Source organism: Canis lupus, chromosome 3 (genome assembly GCF_048164855.1).
Source record: "Canis lupus baileyi chromosome 3, mCanLup2.hap1, whole genome shotgun sequence".
Classification (NCBI taxonomy): domain Eukaryota; kingdom Metazoa; phylum Chordata; class Mammalia; order Carnivora; family Canidae; genus Canis; species Canis lupus.
Genome location: NC_132840.1, coordinates 57,674,145 through 57,698,425, shown reverse-complemented (window position 1 = coordinate 57,698,425; position 24,281 = coordinate 57,674,145). Strand labels below are relative to the sequence as shown.

The 24,281-nt window shown below is 53.8% G+C and overlaps 1 protein-coding gene across 2 annotated transcripts; it reads left to right on the top strand.

Moving 5' to 3' along the window:
• Positions 1 to 8: 8 nt before the first annotated feature.
• On the top strand, positions 9 to 23,542 carry NUP88 (nucleoporin 88). Of its 2 annotated transcripts, XM_072821606.1 has the most exons (18): positions 9 to 333; positions 3,494 to 3,663; positions 4,590 to 4,715; positions 8,067 to 8,153; positions 10,072 to 10,248; positions 12,960 to 13,146; positions 13,341 to 13,488; positions 15,658 to 15,756; positions 17,469 to 17,549; positions 20,288 to 20,378; positions 21,503 to 21,604; positions 21,928 to 22,086; positions 22,216 to 22,341; positions 22,422 to 22,487; positions 22,574 to 22,654; positions 22,738 to 22,864; positions 22,983 to 23,101; positions 23,354 to 23,542. In XM_072821606.1, the coding sequence occupies exons 1-18, from the start codon at positions 43 to 45 to the stop codon at positions 23,415 to 23,417; spliced, it is 2,301 nt and encodes a 766-aa protein (XP_072677707.1). In that variant the 5' UTR covers positions 9 to 42; the 3' UTR covers positions 23,418 to 23,542. The 2 variants fall into 2 exon arrangements, with proteins under 2 accessions (XP_072677707.1, XP_072677708.1); XM_072821607.1 differs by lacking the exon at positions 17,469 to 17,549 and having other exon boundaries at positions 10 to 333.
• Positions 23,543 to 24,281: the final 739 nt, after the last annotated feature.

The window sequence follows — 24,281 nt, the reverse complement described above, 5'->3', positions numbered from 1 at the left end:
GGCGCGCGTTGTCACTGGGGGGACGCGCGCAGTGGGGCCAAGATGGCAGCCGCCGAAGGGCCCACGGGTGATGGGGAGCCGTGGCAGTCCTGGCTTCCCAACCACGTCGTGTTCCTGCGGCTCCGCGAGGGGCTGAAGACCCACGGCCCGGCCGAGGCTGAGAAGCCGGCGTCTTCGCCGTCGCCCTCGTCGCCGCCGCCGCTGACGAGGAACCTTGTCTTGGGCCTGGGCGGCGATCTCTTCCTGTGGGACGGCGACGGCAGCGCCTTCCTGGTGGTCCGCCTGCGAGGCCTGGGCGGCGCGGGCGACGAGCCCTCCTTGTCCCAGTACCAGGTAGGGCCTCACCGGGGGCCGGCAGCGGAGGGCGCGGGTGTGCCCAGCACGGGTGCCCCGCAGGTGTGCGACGCCGGTGTCAGCGCTCGTCCTCTGGGGCGGCCGGTTCGGGCGGAAGTTGCCTCTTGTCCTCTTGCTTCCGTCCTCCTCATGGCCACTTTGGCAGCCTCTCCCGGGTTTCGTTCCTTCGTCAGAGGTTTGCCGCCTCCCGCACGCTCTCGGGGTGCTGCGGTTCTTGGGGGGCCCGGGGGAGGGGAGGGACCGTGGGAAAGCCAGCAGTGCGGGTACTTGGAAGGAAAACAGGTGAGCGGAGACAGACCGTAGGAGGTGGGTTCTGAGAAACCCGCGGATCGCAGGGACAGTCCTGACTCTCCTGGGGTTGGTGTGAGCAGCAGTCAGGTGGGAGATCTGAAAGCGACCAGTCTCCAGTTTTGTGCCTGACGTGGACCAGGAATCCCTGGTAATTCTTTCTTTTCCTTTCTGGAAAATGAGCCCATTCCCAAAATTGGGAGACAATCTTTGTTTTTCTTTTTAAAGAATTTATTTATTTACTTACTTACTTATTTACTTATTTACTTATTTATTTATTTATTTATGAGAGAGAGAGAGAGAGAGAGAGAGATGGAGAAGCAGGCTCCCTGCGGGGAGCTAGATGTGGGGCTCAATCCCAGGACCTCGGGTCACGTCCTGAACCCGAGGCAGATGCTCAACCACTGAGCCACCCGGGTGCCCCCAGGTTTGTTTTTGTTTTTTAAAGATTTTATTTATTTACTTATTTATTTATTTATTCATTCATTCATTCATTCATGAGAGACAGGGGGAGAGAGAGAAAGAGAGAGAGAGACAGAGAAATAGGCCCCATGCAGGGAGCCCAATGTGGGACTCGATCCCGGGACTCCGGGATCATGCTCTGAGCTGAAGGCAGTGTTTTTTTTTTTTTTGTGTGTGTGTGTGTGTGTGTGTGTGTGTGTGTAGGTTTTATTTATCAGGTGCCCCCAGTTTTGCTTGTTTTTGATTAGCTGCTAGCATCTGAAAGCGGTGTAGACAGAAAGCATTCCAGACTTGCTGCAGCGGAACGTTGTTCTAAGGAAATGTGTACTTGTAAGGAAATGTGTACTTGTAATAAATGGATTCTGGCCTTTTAAAGGACTAAAAGATAAAAAGGTGCCCCCACCCCCCATCCTAATGCAGGGCGTCTGTTGTGAGCCACTTGCCGAATCTTGTAAATGAGAAATGATCGGCTTTTGCTAGCTGTGTTTCTGCAGTTTTGAAAACAGGTCACAAGTCAACAATCTACTTTCTGTCAAATTGTGGCTTAGGAGAGTAATTCTCATGTTCAGCACACCCTGTTAGCAGCATTTGGAGCAGGCAAGACTAAATTGATTCATACTTGTCTTCTTTTCTACCCTGTAACCATGGCGGGGGGCAGGGGCTGTCTTTCTTTGTTATTTTTGTATTCCCCCTCCTTCACTGGGTGCTCTCAGGAAATCCTAAAGGACTGTCAGGTGGGAAAGTGCTTAGCAGGAGTTGCAATTTTAAATAATAACAAAAGAATAGTGACTTTAGAAACAAAACCACCTAAGCCCTGTAATTACCACACTTGATCTCAGCTGTTTGGGTTGTAAATAAAGCAGGAGAGGATGGGGATTGAGAAGCCAGGGGAAAAAAAGAACCTCTTATGGGAGAACAACCTTTTGGTTGGAATGGGTGAAGGGACAGTCACCTGAGTGGCTCAACAGTTGAGCATCTGTCTTTGGCTCAGGTTGTGATCCCGCGGTCCTGGGATCGAGTCCCAGATTGGGCTCCCTGCATGGAGCCTGCTTCTCCCTCTGCCTGTGTCTCTGCCTCTCTCTCTCTGTCTCTCATGAATAAATAAACTCTTAAAAAAACAAAAAAAAGGAACAGGTGAAGGGTAGGCTTACAGAGCTCGGTGACAAGCAGCAGAGATCTCAGGGTGTTCAGAATGGTCTTATCTAAAAAGATCCTGGCTGAGGGTGAGGATGAGATACGTTGGCTGTCTTGTGGTGTGTTGGGGAAAGTGGAAAAGACAGAAGATGGTGATGTGGTGGTCAGGAGAGAAGCAGGACAAGCCTGTGAGAAGTACGTTGTTCCGAGGGCTGGTAACGCTGAGAAAGCGGCTTATCAGAACCCCTGAAAACGCCACCACTCCATGGAGCAGCTACGTGGGTACAGCAGCGTTTCACTGGCCGCAGAAGCTCTTGAGGCTGTTCCCTGTCCTGCTGGGCTGTTTCTTTTTTCCTTTTTTTTTTTTCCAAGATTTTATTTATTTACTCATGAGAGACACAGGCAGAGACACAGGCAGAGGGAGAAGCAGGTTCCATGCAGGGAGCCCGATGCGGAACTCAATCCTGGGACTCCAGGATCACACTCTGGGCCGAAGGCAGGTGCCAAACTGCTGAGCCACCCAGGGATCCCCAACTGAGCTGTTTCTAATGTAGCATCTCAGCTGCCATTTATGAACACTTCTGAGTTCTTCACTACTCGCTTCACTAAAACTTATTGAGAGTCAGCAGGATGCTACATACTATGCTGAGGGTGAGAGAGGAAGACGCATCACAGTTGTGCAGGATGGTCAACTGAAGGGATGACCAGAATGCAAGGTGGTAAGAACCATGATAGAATGATCCAGAGTGTACAGAAGATGCACGCACACCTGGCTGGAAGATCTGGGTGATTGCTTAGGCCGTCTCCCGGACCATGACAGCCAGCCACAAAAGGAGAAGGAAGAGCTGTCGAGAGACACAGGCTCACAGAGTGTGATGGCTTTGTGGAGACACAGCTGGCCTGGTGGTGTGTGGAGGCTGTCGGGGGCGGACTGGAGTTCAGTCATGGAAAGGGAAATTATGCGTACTATTTATTTTTAAGGTAGGGAAATCTAAAAAGGGGGGGGGATCTGATGTGTTTTCTGTTACATTTCAGTCAGTGGTTAAAAATGCCCCATCGGTGAATAGCCACAGCGTTAGCACATAATTACCCAAAAGGCTTCATTGCTTTGCAGTTACGGGCACAGATGGGCAAGTAAAGCCGGGCCTGCTTCAGTTACTGTACAAACTGCACTGTAATGCTAGGGCCTTCAAGTGCCTGCCACATATATTTACATTGAAATGAACCATCTTGACCAGTTTGCTTTCATTTCCAGAGATTGCTCTGCATAAATCCGCCCCTGTTTGAAATCTATCAAGTCCTGTTAAGTCCGACACAGCATCATGTAGCACTTATAGGAATAAAAGGCCTCATGGTGTTAGAACTACCTAAAAGATGGGGGAAGAATTCAGAATTTGAAGGTGGAAAATTAGCAGTGAACTGTAGGTAAGTTGTGTTTCCACTGAGTGTTGGTCTAGTTTGTGATACATATGGAAGTTGTTCCAGACCCATGGTTCTCATGCTGCATTTTCTGTGCTGCTGCTCCAATACCACGGGTCCCCAACTGGTCTACACGTGGGCTTTTGGCTGTCCCGTGTATAGACCCATGTGATTCTGCCCATTGCTGTCTCACCGCAGTTTCAGCTCGTCCACGTGGGCAGAGATATGATAACTTTTGAAAAGTGGTTACCCTGTGAGGCAGATGATCTGTTTAACTAAGTTAGATTTTTTTTATCTTTTTCAACAAATCCCGAAAAGTGAGAGTCTGAAAGATCTGTTGGAAAGAGTATAAGGTTGAAACCACCTTTAGCTCCACAACGTTCCCTTTCCCATATCTGTTTCCTCATTTGCACAATCAGAGGGGTAATATTTACCCTGTCATTCTTTTACCAGGTCACTAAAGGGATCAAGTCAGTTAGGAAATCTGAGTCACTTGTAAAGTATAATACACTCTGTGACTTAGAAAATGTTTTTATTTTGATCCTCACTGATATCGATGCAACAGATGCTCTGAGTGCTCTTCTCTTTTTTTTTTTTTAATTTTTATTTATTTATGATAGTCACACAGAGAGAGAGAGTGAGAGAGGCAGAGACACAGGCAGAGGGAGAAGCAGGCTCCATGCACCGGGAGCCCGACGTGGGATTCGATCCCGGGTCTCCAGGATCGCGCCCTGGGCCAAAGGCAGGCGCCAAACCGCTGCGCCACCCAGGGATCCCCTGCGCCACCCAGGGATCCCCCTGAGTGCTCTTCTCAGCAAGATTTGAGAGAAAGAAATTTGAAGAGCAAAGAATGTTAAAATAGATTTTCCCTTAGAAGGTTTTTCATCCACATTCTACAAAATGTTTTGGAAAAACTGTTATTTTTATTTTAGTACCACTCCCATCGCTGAGAGATTTTTCACCAGTTCTACTTCTCTGACTCTGAAGCATGCGGCCTGGTACCCAAGTGAGCTGCTGGATCCCCACGTTGTGCTCTTAACATCAGACAATGTAATAAGGTAAAGCAGTTTTTAACTCTTGTAGCTTTGTGCAGGGAAGTCTGTGGTCCTGTTTGCTGGCTGCCAGCCCAGGGCACCCCTGGACGGGTCACCAGGTGTCAGCTTACTGTGTCTCAGGGCTGTTGTAACCACTGAGGCAGAGCTGCCCATATGACTGGCCTCAGATGCCTTCGTTACTGCTCATCCCCTCAGCCAGGCCTCCTACCCCTCCTTCCCTGACCTTCCTGAGAGAGCCCCTCTCATCCTGTTGCTCTTCTGGAGGCGATGCACCATAAGAAGGTGAAAGTATAACTGGGAGTTCAGGTGAGAATTCTTGTCCCAGTGCCCCTTCTGTCCTGGGGATCTTAAACTTTAGGGGGCCTCAGTTTCCAATTTTGTAAAATGAGCCAGTTTAATCTGACAGGTTTTGGACTCTATGATTAAGTGTCCTCAATCTGCAGAGATTTCTGTAATATAATTAGTTATCGTCCTGGATCTGCCATACATTTATTGGGGAGACTCGGCAGAGGTAAAGATCATTTTATTTTTCCTAATCACTGCTTTTAACTGTGCTCTACTAGATTCTCCTCCTCTGCTGAGCACTTTGCCCTTCCTGGCCTTTTACATAATCTCATAGCTGTCTGCTGACTTGTAGTTATTAAAATTTGGTGTGTCCAGTTTAAAACGCTGATGTCCAGTCCGTCCCAGCTCTGAGTCCCGGCTGGTCACACAGACCGGACGCTGATGGGCGTGATGCAAGTGGAGAGGGCACGATCTGCTCTGGCTCTTGTTTCTGTACGGCACCTTGAGAGCCCTGGGCCCTTGTCGGGATGGAGTATCCTCGCACTTGCGATGCAGCCATTGTGGTCTTTCCTGTGGAGTCGTGATGATTCCAGCGTCCTCTCCTCTGCCCTCTGAGGGTCACGGGGACCTGGGTATCTGTTCCATGGTCCTTTCTTTCTTTTTTTTTTTTTAATTATTTATTTATTTATGAGAGACACAGAGAGGCAGAGGGAGAAGCAGGCTCCCTGCAGGGAGCCCGATGTGGGACTCAATCCCAGGTCTCCAGGATCACACCCCAGGCTGTAGGCGGTGCTAAACCGCTGCACCACCGGGGCTGCCCTCCATGGTCCTTTCTTACACCATTCCAGCCCACCTCCATTAGAAGTTTCCTATGAGGGATGCCTGGGTGGCTCAGTGGTTTAGCGCCTGCCTTCAGCCCAGGGCATGATCCTGGAGACCCGGGATCAAGTCCCGTGTCGGGCTCCCTGCATGGAGCCTGTTTCTCCCTCTTCCTGTGTCTCTGCCTCTCTCTCTGTGTGTCTCTCATGAATAAATAAATAAAATCTTAAAAATAAATAAAAAGAAGTTTCCTATGAGAAGCAGATACAGTGTAGCATATTCACATGCTCCCAACCCTTGGGTGTGGCTCATCAGGTTCACTCAAGAGCTCCCTTCCCTTGGGTGCCTCTGGTTTCCTGCACTATGGCTGGCATTCGCCAGGACGCCTCTAAATCTCCTTGAGTGTCTCCCCACCCATTTGGCTTTGGACTTGGGGCCAAAGAAGGAAAGGGATGCTCTCCCGCCACAGAGGCTATGCTGTACATGGAAGAACTCCTGATGCCTGCCCCTCCTGGTCTTAGGTTTTTGGGTTTAAGATTATATTTATTTGAGAGAGAATGTGTGCTCAGAAGGAGCGGAGGGAGAGGGAGAAGCAGACTCCCCACTGAGCAGGAAGCCTGATGCAGGACTCGATCCCGGGATCTGGACCTGAGGTGAAGGTAGATGCTTCACTAAGTCCCCCAGGCGCCCCTCCCACAGGCTGAGATCTTACACCTGAAAAGAGGTATCTGGTCTCAAGTGTTGAAGGTTCTTTTTTAAAAATGGGGTATTTGGGACCCCTGGGTGGCTCAGTTGGTTAAGCCCCCGACTCTTAATTTCAGATCAGGTTGTGATCTCAGTGTTGTGGGATCAAGCCCCGTGGTCTGGATGCTGGGTGTGGAGTCTGCTCAAAATTCTCTCCCTCTGCCCCGCCCCCCCTGCCCCGCCTCCACCCCCTGTTCTCTAAAAAAAAACGTAAAAAATAAATATAGGGTATTTGTCACTTCTCTTCTCCGAAGCTCTGGACCCTGTTGACAATTACAATGCATCCTGTCCGGTTCTTACATGAGGTTTAAAGTCAGTAGTGCTTGCAGGCAGCCAGGAAGACCACAGTGTGTGTGTATATGTGTTCAGTTGGATCATGTTTTCTTTCTTTCTTTTTTTTTTTAAAGATTTATTTATTTATTTATGATAGAGAGAAAGAGGGGCAGAGACACAGGCCAAGGGAGAAGCAGGCTCCATGCTGGGAGCCCGATGCGGGACTCGATCCCGGGACTCCAGGATCGCGCCCTGGGCCAAAGGCAGGCCCCAAACCACTGAGCCACCCAGGGATCCCCTGGATCACGTTTTCATTAAAAACATGTATTAAATGGCATTTTACTGGTAATGGAACAAAGTTTAAAACTGAGGGTAGTCAAAGTAAGTGATTAATGATTGATGAGGACTTTATAACTGTTATATAACTATATAACTTTATAACTGATGTTGGATTGCTAATATTATTGGCCTTTTGAAAACTGTTTAACTGTAGGCACATGTACTGTGAAATTTTATTTTTATTTTTTTTAATTTTATTTATTTTTTTTTTTTTTGTTTTGTTTTTTTATTTATGATAGTCACAGAAAGAGAGAGAGAGAGAGAGAGAGAGGCAGAGACATAGGCAGAGGGACAAGCAGGCTCCGTGCACTGGGAGCCTGATGTGGGATTCGATCCCGGGTCTCCAGGATCGTGCCCTGGGCCAAAGGCAGGCGCCAAACCACTGCGCCACCCAGGGATCCCCGTGAAATTTTATTTTAAATGATTTTGGTAAAAACAAAAAACTGCAGTTTGGGAAAGTAGGGGTGACATGATGTTGTGTCTTTGTGTAACAGCAGCATGTGTAGACTAGAGGCTGAATGATCTACTCTCTGTGGCCAGTGGATGTATAAAGCGTTGAGATGTGCTCCTCTCTGATGAGGTTCAGTGGGCAGGGGCAGAGACAGGCAGTTGGGTGGCGCCTGGATGGCACATGGGTGCCCAGGGGCCTAGGAAGGGAGAGACGGGGGCACAATGTGCAGCAGGCCAGTGAGGACGTTGGAAACGATAGAGAGTGTTTCTGGATGTCACACAGACACCCTGCTTGGTTGTTGTGAGAGAACAGATGTAGTGGGCTACTCAGCAAACAAATGGATGTGAAACCCGTAGGCAGTGGCTCAAGCCATGATTACACAGAGAGAAGGGCAGTTGCAAAATGAAGGAAACCTAAGTGCGGTCTCTCCTCTTGCTTGCTAGGATTTACTCTCTGCGTGAGCCTCAGACACCCACCAGGGTCATCGTGCTTTCAGAAGCGGAAGAGGAAAGCCTGATACTCAATAAAGGGTAAGTTGTTATTTGTGTCCTGAAGAGTTTTTCTCATTAGTTTATTCATCGCCGACCAGCAAGCTCTCCATGGTGTGAGCAGTGAGCGAAAGCAGGCGATGTGCTGAAGTCACTGTAATGAGTAGCATGAAACAGACACCCTGTGGGACTGTGGATAAGGGACTAAGTTAGGACATTTCAGAGGTTCAGGGTGAGCGTTGGGCAGACCGTGCACATCCCAGGCTGTCCATCTGCAGAGCCCGCCACGGCACAGAGACAGCCCTGCTGCTCCTCCCGGGCCCAGCTCCCTTTATGGTTTCTTACCCTCCTCAGTGAGGCCCTGGCTCCTCTTACCACTGACAGAATCACCCTTGGAACTCTCCAGCCCCGTCCTCAGGCCTCCTGATGGGCCTCGTCCAGCCTGTGTCTGGATGTCAATGTCCTAGCACCCCACATGGGGAGTGGCCACTGCTAGAGCTGCCCAGGAGCCGAGCCGTGTGTCTGGAGTCAGGGCCCCTCCCCTGCGGTATGTTTGCGAAGCTCCTGGTCCCCACGACAGACATGGGGTATGGGTGGGCCGCAGTGGAGCAGGCGGCTTGTTCAGCCGGATCTGGCCTCTGCTCCGGTGTGGCAGCCGTGTCTGGGCAGCAGAGCCTCGTTTCCATGACTGCGCCTTTCGAGAATACGAAATAGGGCCCAGGAGCGTGTATGTAGGGGGCTCCTAGGTCACTGAAGTCTGACCTCTGCCTGTTGACCCACCCAGGCAGTCCTTTGATTCTGATTCACCTTCCCACATGATCAATAAGCTGAGCTGTGTTCCTGACACAGTGGGACTTGCTGACTCTCAGCAGCTGTAGAACATTGTATCTTAGCCGTGTTTATTGTTAGCCTTATATTGAACTGGAATCTTTTTGGATAACTAGTTATACTAAACTGCAAAATACAAAGACGGATTGTTGTATCAGTTGATTTTCTTGATTAAAAGATAGTATGTATTTATTACAGAAAATTAGGAATATCTGCAGAAAAACATTGAGGAGAAAATGAGATCTTTTGTGATCTCTAGTCTCTCCTCCCACTTTGGGTGTAAAGCAGGTCGTTCTGTATCCCTGCTGCCCCAACCCCACTGATTGCTGGGAGTCTCTACCACCCCCCAGAACGCCCCACCCGGGACTGCCCTGCCCGCCCCTAGGCGGCCCCTCCTGCCACCGTCTGTGCCCTGGCTTCGAGCTCGGCCACCTCGGCCTCCTCATTCTTCAACTTATGACAGCACCCGCCTGGGTGCACACGCAGAGACTTTGCACGTTGGCTTTCCTGCGTGAGCACGGGCACACTCTCGTCTTCCTGGGATCTGTGCTCAGACCTCACCGTGGCAGTGTCCTTTCCAGGCTACCCGGTTGGCATGCGTGCCTTGACATGCTCCCAAACATGCTTTATTTGTCTTCCCCACATCCTTCACTCACGTGGTCAGGCCCACGTGGACCTCACCATGTTCACAGGTCCTGTGGCAGTGCCCAGCAAGGGCAGGTGCTCAGTGACTGCTTGTGCGAGGACCATGTCCTCCACTCAACAGGGTTTCGTGTTTCCTTCCCCCCTTTTTTTGGCAAAGATGTTATTTATTTTTTCATGAGAGACACAGGGAGAGAGGCAGAGATACAGGCAGAGGGAGAAGCAGGCTCCCTGTGGGGAACCCAATGCAGGACTTGATCCCAGGACCCTGGGGTCACACCCTGAGCTGAAGGCAGATGCTCAACCACTGAGCCTCCCAGGTGCCCCTCCTTCCCTTTTGTTTTCTTGCATCTCTGTGTTACTACTGTGTGTGTGAATTTAAGCTGCTCAAGGTTGAAGCCGCGCTGTGTGGTTCCATCCCCACTCCCTGTTATTGGACCTTTGTTTTCATTCTTGTTTTCAACCAGCTGATTTTTAAATGTCTTTCCAGAAGGGCGTATACTGCATCGCTGGGGGAGACAGCAGTTGCGTTTGACTTTGGGCCACTGTCAGCAGTCTCGAAGAGCATGTTTGGGCAGAAAGGCAAAGGGGATGTCGTGGCGCACCCATTGTACATCTTGTATGAGAACGGGGAGACCTTCCTCACGTACCTTAGTCTGGCACACAGGTGAGTGGAGGGGCGGCCCGCCGCACACCATCACGGGTCCGGATCTGGGGTCCGTGGTTGCGGTGTACGGATATGTGGCCACCTGGCAGTGCTCGGTGTGTGTATTTTGGAGAAAGCCTGGCACCGATCATTTGACCTATGATTTCCTCGTAGAAGCACAGAACTGTCGTGCATCTGACGTGAATGGGGCACAAGGGTACAGTCACACCCGGTAGTCTGGTGTTGTAAGTCCCAGTTGTGTAGAAAAGACGTGTGTACACGTGAAGGGACACATTTAGTGGCACAGAGATCATAGGAGCTCCGAGGAAGGAGAGCTAGATCCCCATAAAAAAGGCAGGGCGTTTTTGGAGAGACAGACTTGTGTCTCACACAGGATTGCAGGGTTGAGGGCCAGGGAGGGGCAAGCACACCAGCCCCAGGGCGTGTCCTGGGGTGTCGGCTCAGTGAGGAGACTCCCAGGGCAGGAACAGCAGCCTCAGGTACTGCGTCAGACGATGAAGGTGGAAGGCGCTTCTGGGGAAGATCTGGTGGCGTTAAACCCACAGTTGCAGGCAGGAGGACACGGTGATGGCTTCTGATGGGTGGGGGTTGCGTTAGGGCGGGGCTGGGGGAATGATGAAAGCTGCTCCTGCCCGCATGGGGCCGTTGGCAGCAGAGGTGCTGCCCGCAGGGTGGGGTCCGAACCCCGGCACAGACCCAGGGTGGTTGCGGGGGGTCAGTGTGGGGCAGGAGGGGGCATGCGGGCCCGGGGTGGAGGTGGACGGTGAAGTGAGGACCAGGAAGCTCACCTGTTGCGGTGAGAGGCGGGAGGGTAAGAATCAGGGCAGGTTTGACCAGACCAAGGCTGAACACTGCCGTTCACTCCCGAGCCATGTGGATGGGTGGTAACTTGGGCCGGCCTGTGGCTCCTGTCCCCCTCCGCAGTCTTGCAGTGGGTGGGGGCAGCAGGGGGGCGAGGGCAGCAGGGTGGGAGGGACGGGCGGGGGGGAGCGGGTGGCGGAACGCTGGCCTGGCTGGGAACATGGAAGCTTGGACCCAAGGACCCGCGGCTGCATCCAGGGAGGAAGTGGCTCCAGAGGGACTGGAGGGTGTGCAGGGTCGTGAGGACCTCTCCTGTTGGACTCTCCTTGGCCCAGGTGTTCTCACTGTCCACACATGACCCCCCTGGGGGCGGTGTGTGTCCATGCTGACACTGTCAGCCTCTCCTTGCCCTGTCGCCTTAGCCCAGAACCTGAAACTCATCATCTGCATTCTCTTACATCCAGCCCTATCCCAGATTTATGGGTCTTAGCCTGAAAATTCCTTGAATGCAAGCCCCCTCATTCCCCGGCCCCTTATCCTTGCTTCACACCCTTGTCATCTTCTGCCTAGACCCTGCCTCTCTCCACCAGCGGCCCTGGCCCCCTGTCGTCCCCCCCCCTTGGCTGCCCTTGCTCTGTCACACTCATCCTGATGACACGGTCACCCAGCGGGGGGGTGGGGGGGAGTCTGAGCACCTGACTGTGGCTCTTGAGATGGCCGCTCCCACTGCCAGTCCTGGACTCCTGGACTGTGTGCATTGCCTCCCATTGACAGAGCTGGGTTTCCTTCCTGTTGGTCCCTATCTTCATGCTTCCAGAACTTTTTTTAGAGCTTGCAGCATTGAGAACCTCCTCCCAGAATGTACCCTTTCCCATTGATCTTACTTATTTTTGGTACCTTTCTTAGCTCACTTTCTTTTAAGATTTATTTGTTTATTTTAGAGAGGGCACATGAGCAGGAGGGGGAGAGGGAAAGTCTCTGACTGTGCTGAGCATGGAGCCCGATGTGGGGCTCAATCTCACAACCCTCAGATCATGACCTGAACTGAAACCAAGAGTCGGACCCTGAGCTGACTGTGCCCCAGGCGCCCCCTTGCCTCACTTTGTGCCTGTGAGTGTTCCTTTGTGTGTTGTAAAGCCCTGCGTTATCGTGTTCAGCACACACCTGCTTTCCCAGCTGAATCTCTGTCCCTTGGGGGTCACCCAGCACTCAGTGTTTGCCCACTAAACATTGGGTCTGAAGCCCCAAACAAATGCTACGTTTCCCAAGAAAACACAGAGTCTGGGCAGTGGTTGAAGCGGGCCTAGTCCAGCGTGTTCTATCCGCATGCAGTGGTGGGGGGGATGGGGCCTGCGACAGGATCCTGGGGCGCACCGGACTCCTGAGACAGAAGGCAAGAGAGGTGTGCTCGGGGAACCAGAGCCGCGGGGGTTGCGGGGTGGGAAGAGTTGCCACTACCCCAAGGGACAGGCAGCGGCAGGGCCGCTACGCGGCTGTGGGTGTAGCTGCATGGGGCCCGCTGGGACCTAGTTGGCAGATAGCTTTGGCAGTGATGACGGACAAACTGGTATCTCAGCCTCCAGGCTAGTGAGGTTTTGAGCTGAGGAGTCCGGGTTGGGGGCTGTGCTGTGGGGAGAGTTCAGGCCCTGCGCACTAGTGAGCACTAGTAAGCATCCTCCCATCACCATCACAACAACCAAGAATGTTGTTAGATGTTGTCCGTGTCCCTTCGAGGTTACGTGCAATTGAGAAGCACTGGAGGGGAGAGCTGAGCGGGAAGGTGCGCAGACGTCAGGGCATCAGGCTTTGGGATCACGGTCGAGGCGGGTCACCCACAGAACGCGCGCAGGCTGGGGCGATGGCCTGCTCTCCTCCAGCTGTGCCCACCACAGTGTCCCTGTCTCCCTCAGCCCAGGGACAGTCGGAAAGCTGCTGGGCCCGTTGCCTATGCACCCTGCAGCTGAGGACAACTATGGCTATGACGCGTGCGCCATCCTCTGCCTGCCTTGCGTCCCCAACATCTTGGTGATCGCCACTGAGTCGGGAATGCTGTATCACTGCGTCGTGCTGGAGGGGGAGGAAGAGGACGACCAAGTGGTGAGCCTGGCTCCTAGCCGTGAAGCCCCCAGGGATCCTGGGGACACAGAGGGGCCCTGCAGTCATGGAGTTGGCTCTGGTGAGCCACTGACGTGCCAGGAGGAAGGGAGGCCTCGCCCCTCCTCCAGGAACACCAAGAATGGGTAGGCTGGGCTGGGGGTGTGAGGGCTGAGGTGGCCGTGCTCCTTCCACAGTCAGAGAAGTCCTGGGACTCCAGGGCTGACATCATCCCTTCCCTGTACGTGTTCGAGTGCGTGGAGCTGGAGCTCGCCCTGACTCTGGCGGCCGGAGACGACGAGCCCTGTGACTCTGACTTCTCTTGTCCAATCAAACTTCACAGAGGTAACGTTCCTGCGCTGACGTGGTCACATGCCCTTCCCGGCACTTTGCCCTGCGGTTCCAGGCTCTGTGGCCAGATCCGCCCCCATGGAGAACAGGGAATGTTCCCGGTCCAGTCCTGAGCCAATTTCATGACCCAAGTACCTAAATGTACACGAACTGTAACAAACTTTAAAAGGAACTTTGAAAATCAAATGATAATACGCTTCAAGATAATCACTTTAAAGCCTTTTTCTTCACTTTAGAAACATCATAGTCTCTTATTACTCCCAGACTGGGTTTGAATGCTGTCATTTTAATCTTTTTTTTCTTTTAACTTACTTGGGTTGGAACTGGGTCTTTCCAGCACCTTCTGTGTTCATCTGGGGAGCTTTTGGGTAGAATGCCGAGCCCCTGGTAGCCTGTGCCATTGGGACACCGAGGGGCTCAGTGCAGGGGGTCTACCGCCCCCTGAACTGGGGGTATGGTTCTGACATCAGTCAGTGTGGGGTCAACCTGTGGAAATGGCCGGGATGACATGAGATGATCTCTGCAGTCCCTCTGACATAGAGCCCCTCGATCCCACTGCCCTTGCACCGCTTCTTGCCGTTTCCTCTCGGTTTCCTGGGCCCGGTGCCAAGACAGGCACTCAGTCTGTGGCTGCCTGGCCTCTGCTCGCCGCACCTGGGCCAGCCTGCAGGAGGAGGATCTGGCTCAGCTCTGCAGAGCGTGCATCTTAGGAGGAGGGCTCTTATGCAGGGAGCATGACAGCGGTGCTCGCGGGGCACGTCTGGAGTCGAGAGGGAGTCGGAGTGTAAGTGTCAGAACTTTACAGCCTAGGATACTGAGACCAGAGGGTAAGGTCTCCTGAGAAAGAGAACAGGTCTTTGGGAAATCTTTTTTTTTTTCCCCAAGATTTTATTTCTTCATGAGAGAGGCAGAGACACAGGCAGAGGGAGAAGCTGACTCCCTGCGGGGAGCCTGATGCAGGACTCGATCCTAGGACCCCAGGGTCACAACCTGGGCCACCTGGCTCAACCGTGGAGCCACCCAAGTGCCTCCCAAAAATTTTTTTAAGATTTTATTTTGAAGTCATCTCTGCACCCAACAGGGGGCTCGAACTCACAACCCCAGTATGCTGCTCCCTTGGAGTCAGCTGGGCTCCCTGAGGGTTGCATCTTAAGTCAGCTTTAGCATGTAAATTGTTTCTGTATCTGTTTAGTTGTGTGGTGTATTGAAACTACTGAATCATAGCAGTGAATATTCAGTCCCAGGGAGTCTTACTGGTGCTAGATCTCGGAAGAAGTTTTCACTGAAATTATTTAATGGTTCCTCATATTTCTGAGTATAAAGATAGAGGATCCTCTGGATGCTGGGGTGGCTCAGTCAATTGAACATCTGACTCTTGGTTTCAGCTCAGGTCATGATCTCTGGGTCCTGGGATTGAGCCCTGCGTCAGGCTCCCTGCTTGGCAGGGGGTCAGCTTGGGATTCTCTCCCTCCTCCCACCCCCTAACTTTCCCTTGCACGTGTGCACCTGTGCTCTCTAAAATAGATAAGTAAACATAAAGGATTGTCAAACAAGAATTGTATTTAAAAACCCACCAACATTTACTTGGGGCGCCCGGCTGGCTCATTTGAAGGACATACGACTCAACCTCAGGGTTGTGAGGTCAGGCCCCATGCTGGGAGTAAAGCTTACTTAAGAGGAAAAAAAATAATTCAAATCTAAAACTAAAGGTAAAGTTCCACCTGTGCCCAGATGCAGCGACGGGACTGTCCGCTCAGTGCTTGTCCTCAGGACCTTTGACTTACTTGAGCAGGCTCTCAGGAGGGATGTGTGTGCATCTATGTGTCTCCAGACCTGGAACCTTTCTTAGGCACTGTTTTATTTTGAAGAACTGTAAATAAATGCACCGAGATGGACAGAAAGGCACAAGTATTTCTGTCTTGGTGAACTCTTCTCTTACCGTTGGGAAGTAACGTTTGAGTTGTGTTTATTACTTTTAAAAATAGTTACAATAGATTTGAAAATCAAATTCAGATTTTAAAGTTTCAAAACCCCCGACACAGGCCCACAGCACGAAGGTCCCATAGACCTTCTATTGCTTCTGTCGCAGATGTTTGTGGGCTGCTGGGGCAGATGTCCGTCTTCTGACTGTGACCTGGGTATTGTGCGTGATTCCGTTTGCAGATCCCAAGTGTCCCTCAAGATACCACTGTACTCATGAAGCTGGTGTACACAGTGTCGGGCTTACTTGGATTCATAAACTTCACAAGTTCCTTGGGTCAGGTGAGTTGAGCTTTTCCATATGTTTCACCGATTCTCCCAAAATGTAGTTTGGAATTGGGGAACTAGGCTGGCTCAGTCCGTTAAGCGTCAGATTCTTATTTCAGCCCAGGTTGTGATCTCAGGGTCGTGGGATTGAGCCCTGGGTCAGGCTCTGTGCTGGGTGTGGGTTCTGCTCAAGATTCTTTCTCTGCCCCACCCTGTCCCCCCAGCACATGCACACATAGTCTCTCTTTCTCCCTCTCAAATAAAAGTTTGGAACAAAAATAATAGAGAAAAACCAATGAAATCAAAAGATGGTTCTTTGAAAAAATTGAGAAAATTGAAAGACCTTAGGCCAGACTGACCAAGAACTGAAAGAGACGACTCAGCCACCTCCTGTTGAGGCTGGCAGAGGAAGCACCGCCACCGCCCTCCCCGGAGTGGGACTCAGGACCGAGGTGTCCGTGACCACCTGGCACCAGGATGATGGGGACAGACTCCTAGAGACGCAAATTCCCTATGCTGATTGAGGAGGAAGCTGTGTCGGACTAGCCCTATAACCAGTGGAGAGATCGAAATAGTGATGATGGGCAGCCCGGGTGGCTTAGCGATTTAGTGCCACCTTCGGCCCAGGGCCTGATCCTGGAGACCTGGGATCAAGTCCCGTGTTGGGCTCCCTGCATGGAGCCTGCTTCTTCCTCTGCCTGTGTCTCTGCCTCTCTTTCATGAATAAATAAAGTCTTTAAAAAAAAAAAAAAAACACATCGAAATAGTGATGATAAATGACCCGAAAAGAAAAGCTCAGGATGAGGTAGTTGTGCAATTAACGAATACCAGTTCTTCACAAGCTCTTCCAAAAAACAGAAGGAGAAAGCACTTCCCAGCTCCTCCGGGAGGTGGTTGTGACCCTGGCGCCAGGACTAGGTGAGGACATGTGCCTCCTATGAGCACAGATGCACGGAGTCCTCGGCAGAAACCAGTGACCCCATCCAGCCACTAGGAACGGGGGGAGCGCTTGGCCAGGAGGGATGTACCCAGGAATGCGAGGCCGCTGCATAGGCGCACACGCCTGGAAGGAAGGCTTCTGGCCGTGGGGTCACCTCAGTAGACACGGAGGAGGCATCTAAGAAAATGCGACCTTGCCTGCTAAAAATATTCAAACTGATAATAAAAACTAATTTCCTCATCCTGAAGAAAGGCATCTTTGGGGAGCCATACTCAGGGAGACCCGGTGTCTCCGTAGCTCCCCGCTGCTGCAGCAAATCCTGGAATGCTGCCCACCTCGGGCACAGTGGGCCCTTTCCGGAGACTTCAGCTCCCCCGCCTGCCCTGTTATAGCCCTGCCCCTGGCAAAGCCAGCGGCTGGGGGCAAGCGGGGCCCTCACCTGGCATCACCAGCTGCTCCTCTCCTCCAGGCTGGAGAAAGGTGGTTGGAGCCTCAGGCCCCCAGACAGCGCAGACTACCCATGTCGGCCCTGTGAGGAGCAGCTCTGATTCTGTGTCCCCTTTCCTGTCTTGGAGCTTTGCATAAGCATGGATTCTGGCACCGCGGCCTCCAAAGACTTGCCTCTGACCCATGGGCCGGAGCATCGTCGCAGCAGCAGGGAGTCAGGCCCTCACCTCCATGTCATCCTAAATCCTCCACGTTAGAGAGGGCAAGGCTGAGCAGAGTCCACGCAGGGCAGCCTCCTCTCTGGACTCATGAAACCAGGAAACACACTCCCTGTTCCCAGAACGCAGCGCTGAGTACTGGCATGGGGATCTCATAGACTTCAGTCAAAAGGAGAAAAAGTGGACAAAACCACAGGTCCTAGGTGAGTTCATAGGTCAGACTCTGCTGGGTCTCGAGGCTTGGGGATGATCATCTGGGCTGTGCCACCTCCTGAATAAATGTTTGTGTTTTCCAGGAAGGTAGCAGGTGTGTGCAGCTCCGTGATTTTACCACCCACTTTTCTACCTGTTGGATTTGGGGGCAGAACAGCTTTTTCTTATTCCTCTGACCCTTTCAGCCCAAGGCTGTGGTGTCTGGGGCAATAGGCTTCTCCGGAACCATTTGGATCTCCCGTGTATTCCAAGCAGGTTCACCCACAGATCCTTCCTGGGCGTCCCCTCCCTGTTTGAGGTTCTGCTCAGGTGACGGGGGACCCAGTTCACACTCTCATCTCTTTAGAGAGCCTTTGTGTGACTGTGTCTTCGGACCTTCCTGAGGTGTTACCAACAGGCTAAACGGCCACACTGGTGGCTTCTTCCTCTAAAATCTGATTTTCCTGACAGCGAATATCTTCATTTTAAGCATCTTTTGCCATCCAGATGGGTTGACAATTTCCAAAATCATCCTTACGATTTTTGTAAAAATCCAGTTACATTTTTTTTCCTCATTTTTGGCTGTAATCAGGGAGAGGACACCCAGCCACAGAACCATTGCTTTGCCTGGAAGTCTCAGCAGGATGTCCAGTTCATTCACAGGTTCTGCCTTCCACACCTTCCCCTGAAGATCTGAGCACAGGGACATCTGCTCTTGCCTCCTGTGTTCAGCATTGTCATGGAGGACACAGGGGAGGAGCCCAGAAAATGAGATAAAAGGCATCAAGATTAGAAAAGAACTAAAACTCTCTTTCCTGACAGGATGATGTTTAGGTAGTAAATCCTAGGGGACCCGTTACAGGAGTGTTTTTGCTAATGAATGTAGCGACATCGCTGGACATGAGAGCAGTGTACAGGATCAGTTCTGCTCTCTCACTAGTAACGAGTAATCCAAAAGGAAAAAAGAAAACAATCCCACTTATAGTAGTTTCAGACCAACTGCTTAAGAATAAGTTTGACAAAAGTGTAAAATGTACACTTGAAACTGTAAAATGTTACTGAAAGAAATGAGGCCTAAATAAATAAAACACGTGCCACAGTCTGGATCCGGTAACTTAATATTGTTAAACGGCAGCACTCGCCGAGTTGACGTGCAGGTCCCGTGCCACCCTTGTGAGAATCTGCAGAAATTGGCACACTGATTCTCAAATTCATTTGGAATTCTAAGGCCCGGGGGCACCCGGAACAGCCTTGAGGAACAAAAACAATGTGGGACGGCCCCACTTGCTGATTTCCCAACTTCTTAGGAAAGGTCCATCACCCAGACAGTGCGATGCGGACGCAGGAGATCCGTGCAGGTCAATGGAGTGGGGTCGAGGGTCGGTGGTTTGCCCAAGGCGCCAGCACAGGGGAGCGGGGGAAGCACAGTGGTTAGAGCCTGCGAGGCTGGGACATGCTTGCCAGCTGGTGAACTTGAACTCTGTCCTCACACATAACATGAGGACGATGCAGAACAAGTCAGAGACCCCACGGACGTCTCTGAGGAGGACGGTGCTGGGAAAGTGAAAGGAATCCACAGGATGGCAATCGACATCTGTAAATCTCGTACCTGACAGTGGACTTAGAGCTAGAGCACGGAGGGCACCTGCAGAACTCAGATATGTGAACACAGAACCCCGTTTAAAAACTGGACAAAGATTTGAGTAGACATTGTTTCTTTGAGGAGTTTCAAACAGCTAGTAAGCACATGCCAGCATGTTCCGTGTCATCAGTCACGGAAGGGAGACATCACAGAACTGCCCAATACGTGCCTGTTTACGTGGAAGAAACGAGAACCGACAGGACGGTGTCATCAGGACAGGGCTCGCAGACATGGAAAGCAGCGCCATGCTGAGGGCCGGCCCTCAGGTGACCCACGTCGGGTTACGAGACCCATGAGCAGGTGCCAAGCAGCCGGGCTCCGTCCCCCGTAATCAGGCAGTCATCCATCTGACCGTGTCACCTCCAGCAGTGGAAAGGGACAATGTGGGGCTCAGGCTGCAGCACGGGAGGCTCACCCCACAGCTCCCTGTCACCACTCCCTGTCCCCACTCCCTGTCGGGTGACTGCAGACCTGAGCTGCCCAGGAGGGAGCTGGGGGGTTGGGGATGGGCCAGGGGCCAGGGCCGGGCCACTGGTGGAGCTCAGGTGATTGCTCATGGGCGTGGGGCTTTCCTGTGGGTAATGGAAAGACTTTGTTTTAAAGATTTTTAATGTAATTGAGAGAGTGAACAGAGCGAGCCAGAGAGAGGACGAGGGGCAGAGTGGCTGAAGGAGAGGGAGAAGCAGACCCCTATGGAGCAGGGAGCCCAACTGCGGGTAGAGCCCCCAGGATCATGACCTGAGCCGAAGGCAGACACTCAACCCCTGAGCCCCTGGGCGCCCCAAATAAAAAGCCTGAGGTTTCTGTGGTGGCGGTGCCATCAAGTCCCGTGATCCAGTAAGCGCCTTGCACCACACACCCTGAGGCTGGGTTGTGTGTACCCAGAGTCACATTTCAGGAGCTGGCCCAACACCGCCAGGTGTGTGCGGGCATGAGGCTGGCCAGGAGCCGGGCTGGGACTGTATCCTGCACGGGGGAGCCCCGTTATTGGATGCTGAGCGGGGCAGGGAGGCCGGAGTGTCACACGCCTGGCCAGGCCAGCTGCAGGGAACTGGACGGGGACTGTCGTCTGCGCACTCACCTGCGCCCCTGCCCCTTTCCCTACAGACGAGGAAGATAAGGACAGTCTGCAGGAGCTCGCTGCCGAGCAGAAGTGCTTCGTGGAGCACATCCTCTGTACCAAGCCGCTGCCCTGCAGGTGAGGTCTCAGGTCCTGCACCCCTGCCTCACCGTCACCCTGCCAGCTCCCGGTCTTTTTGGTGACTCTGAGTTTGCGCTAGGGCTCCCCCAAGTCCCGTCTGATGGAAGGCTCTCCTGCTCTGGGTCACATGGGGTTCCTGGGTTGTCCATGTTTCTGATGGAGACTAACAGTTGGTGCACATTCAGTGACTAAAGGGAAACATCTAGAATGACTGCCAGCTTTGTAGGCGGGGTGACTGCCTGACTGTGACACCCTTCGGACAAATGGGCCCAGGGGCAAGGGCAGACTCCGGCCTGTGGGTGTGGGTGTGGGAGTGGGAGCCAGGACTACAGGGAGCGCATGTGGGGAGGGCGCAGGATGGGGACAGGTGGGGTCTGGAGCAGCCCTTTGGGGAGCAGTGCAGGACAGGGAGCACGACCCCTGGGGGCGGGTGTTTCAGAGGCTGGACCGGCCTCAGAGCCCGAAGAGTCAGGGTAGAGTCTGGTTCCGGGGCGGGGAGGAATGGGAATAGTAGGTAACAAATCCTATTTGGATACGTTTCTCAAACAGGTAAAGTTACATGTGTCTCCTAGGAGTGAGGGCACGGATCGCCACCCAAGGACTGCAGCTGCCCCAGGGTTGGGGTGGGGGTGGGAGTAGGGGTGGGGAGCGGGTGAGCAGGGAGGTCACCCTGGAGGAGCCTGGTGGGTCATGGAGTGTGTGCCCCTCCGTGTGCAGATTTCATGCTGAGAACAGGAGGTTTTCCTGCCCCCAGGCTCCCCTCGCCGCAGCTCCCCCCCAGGAGTGTGGTGGCAGCTGGAAGGGTGGGGGAGAGGAGCAGGAAGAAGGGGGGATCTAGGGGGGCCGTGGGGCAGCGGCAAGCTGTCGGTGCGCGGTCCCCTCGTGGGGCGGAACCAATACCTCAGCAAAGCCCGGGGACCCTCGGGTGTGGTGTGCATTCCTGAGCCCTGGTGGCCGCCTGGACCCGACGTGGAGCAGCTGCTGGTTCCCGGGAGACAGGGCTGTGCCCTTTGTGGCTCCCACCTTGATGCCGCTGGGAGACCTGGACACCCAGTGCGACCCCTGCGCTCCTGCAGGGAGCGTCCCCAGGCAGCATCAGCCCTGCGGTCGTGTCGTTGCAGGCAGCCGGCGCCCATCCGCGGCTTCTGGATTGTGCCTGACATCCTGGGGCCCACGATGGTGTGCATCACCAGCACCTACGAGTGCCTCATCAGGCCCTTACTGTGAGTCCCCTCCTGGCCCCCACGCTCCTGACCCTTCCGCTGCCGCCGCGAGCTCCTGGGAGACGTGGGGGCTTGTGCTGCAAATGGCTGCGCTGCCTTTGTCGATTCGGGTTCTTTTTGGAAAAGACCACGTCCAAGATGTGTCGACAAACAGCAGCATCAGTAGAACAGGGGTGGCTTTCCCGCGGAAGAGTGCGTGTGGTCTTGTCCTGCGCGGGGCACACCTGATGCTTCCATGTGTTTTCATGGCTCTGCGTGGACGGGGCATCGCAGCGCGCTCGGCCTGACCCCCTAACGGGGTTTGAGTCACGTCTGTTTTGCAGAAGCACAGTCCACCCGGTGTCCCCGCCCCTGCTCTGTACCCGGGAAGACGCGGCAGCGGCGGAGTCTCCCCTCCGCATTCTAGCCGAAACCGCAGATTCCTTCGAAAAGCACATCAGGAGCATTTTACAACGCAGCGTCGCGAACCCAGCCTTCCTGAAGTACGAGGTTGGGGGCATCCGGGTTTTAACGGGTTCCCTCCGTTTCCATAAACCCCGCCCCGGGGGAGAGGGGCCGCAGGATGGTGTGATGGCGGGGAGGAGTACTGGGACTTGACACCGTCCTTGCAGATCCGCGGACAAAGACATGGCCCCGCCCCCCGAGGAGTGCCTGCAACTCATCAGCAGAGCCACGCAGGTGTTCCGGGAGCAGTATATCCTCAAGCAGGACCTGGCCAAGGAGGAGATCCAGCGCAGGTAGGACGGCGGCGGTGGGGACAGTGGCGGCGATGCACACTGGCAGGGCTGGCGGCGGCTGAATGCTCTCTGTTCCCAAGGGTCAAGTTACTCTGTGACCAGAAGAAGAAACAACTGGAAGACCTCAGTTACTGCCGAGAGGAGAGGTGAGAGCTGGGGCGAGGGGGGAACGGGGGTCGCCTGGGCCTCGCTGTCGGGTGGACCCCGAGAGCCCCTTGCTTTTTACCACCAGGAAAAGTCTCCGGGAAATGGCGGAGCGCTTGGCTGACAAATACGAGGAAGCCAAGGAAAAACAGGAGGATCTCATGAACAGGTAGGAGCGGGGCGGTGAGGCACACAGGCCTCGGTGGGGCTGCCCCACGGACCCTGGGCTGAGACGCCCCCTTCCCGCCACAGGATGAAGGCCGTGCTGCACCGCTTCCACACGCAGCTCCCGGTTCTTTCTGACAGTGAGCGGGACATGAAGAAGGAGCTGCAGCTGATCCCCGAGCAGCTGCGCCACCTGGGTAATGCCATCAAGCAGGTAGGCCAGGTGCCGGGGTGGAGCATGCGGTGCCTCAGGGTGTGGGGCATGCGGTGTCCGGGGGTGCAGGGCTCTGCGCAGCACACTGCAGCCCTGCGCGTGTGTTCTGACACCCGAGGTCACCATGAAGAAGGATTACCAGCAGCGCAAGATGCAGAAGGTGCTGAGCCCTCAGAAACCCGCCATCACCCTGAGCGCCTACCAGCGCAAGTGCATCCAGTCCGTCCTGAAGGAGGAGTAAGGGTCACCGTCCACGGGTCCCAGAGCCCTGGGGTGGGGCCACCTCAAGCAGGGATCAGGGCAGAGAACAGCGGGAGGAGCCGACGCGGGACAGGGTGGCGGGGTGGAGGGGTTCCTGGGCAGCACGTGCACAGCTTCCAGCAGGGGCGCCACCTTGGAGCGTTTGAGACACGTGGAGGTCCTTGGGCGTCAGTGAAAGGGCTCATCCGTGGTCTGCGTTCCCGAGTGAGGGACTCTGTGGCCTTACAGGGGCGAGCACATAAGAGAGATGGTGAAGCAGATTAATGACATCCGAAACCACATCAACTTCTGATCTGCGGGGAGCTGGTGCCCGTGGAGTGGACGCAGGGAGGGGCCGACGGGCGCCATCGATGAACTTGGCCCTGGTGATCTCTCCTACTTGTCTTACAAGGATTGAATAAATGTTTTTACTCATAAGTTGGAACATGCTTGTAATCAAGCTGAGGGCAGGGCTGCGTGCACAAGGCCCCAGGACCTGGTAAAACTCCTGAGCCTTCAGCCGCGCACCGCCTGTCCCTGCCCATCCGTGCCGCGTCTCCATGCTCCAGCAACAGCGACCACTGCATTTCCCAGGGGCAGCGCCAGGCGTGGGGCTGCAGCAGACCGACCCTAGGAGTGAAAGGTGGCCCCGCAGCAAGGGAGGCGGCAACCGCTTAACACATGCTTAGTGTCACGTCTGTTTTCCGTCACCGTCTTCCAGCCCCGGCACCGTCGCAGGGAGAGGATGGGGTGTGGGGTGTTGTGTGGGTATAGCATCCCCGGGAGCTCCACCCAGAATGCGAGCACTCACCCTGGATGTGCTGGCACTATGGTGGCCTGAAGCGCCTGGGGCTAGTCGTCCCGAAAGGTATCATTTGTTGGAATACAAATCCCAGTGACATGGTGACCGGATCCTCTCCCTAAACCAAGTAACACTTTATCTGGTTTAAAACCCCTCTGTGTGCTTCTCGCACGGTGGGCCTAGAGCACCGGTTCTGTGGTTAGCATCTGCTCTTCGTGCTCCTGTATGAAAACTACGACAGGCCCCACGGAGTGACTCACAGCCGTGCTCATGTCCCGGGGCAGCTGGCGGGGGTGTCTGCAGGCCAGCCCCTCCCATGGGGCCGCGAGGCCTGGACTGAGGTGCCAAGGCTGAGCCAGAGGCTACTTCCTGCAT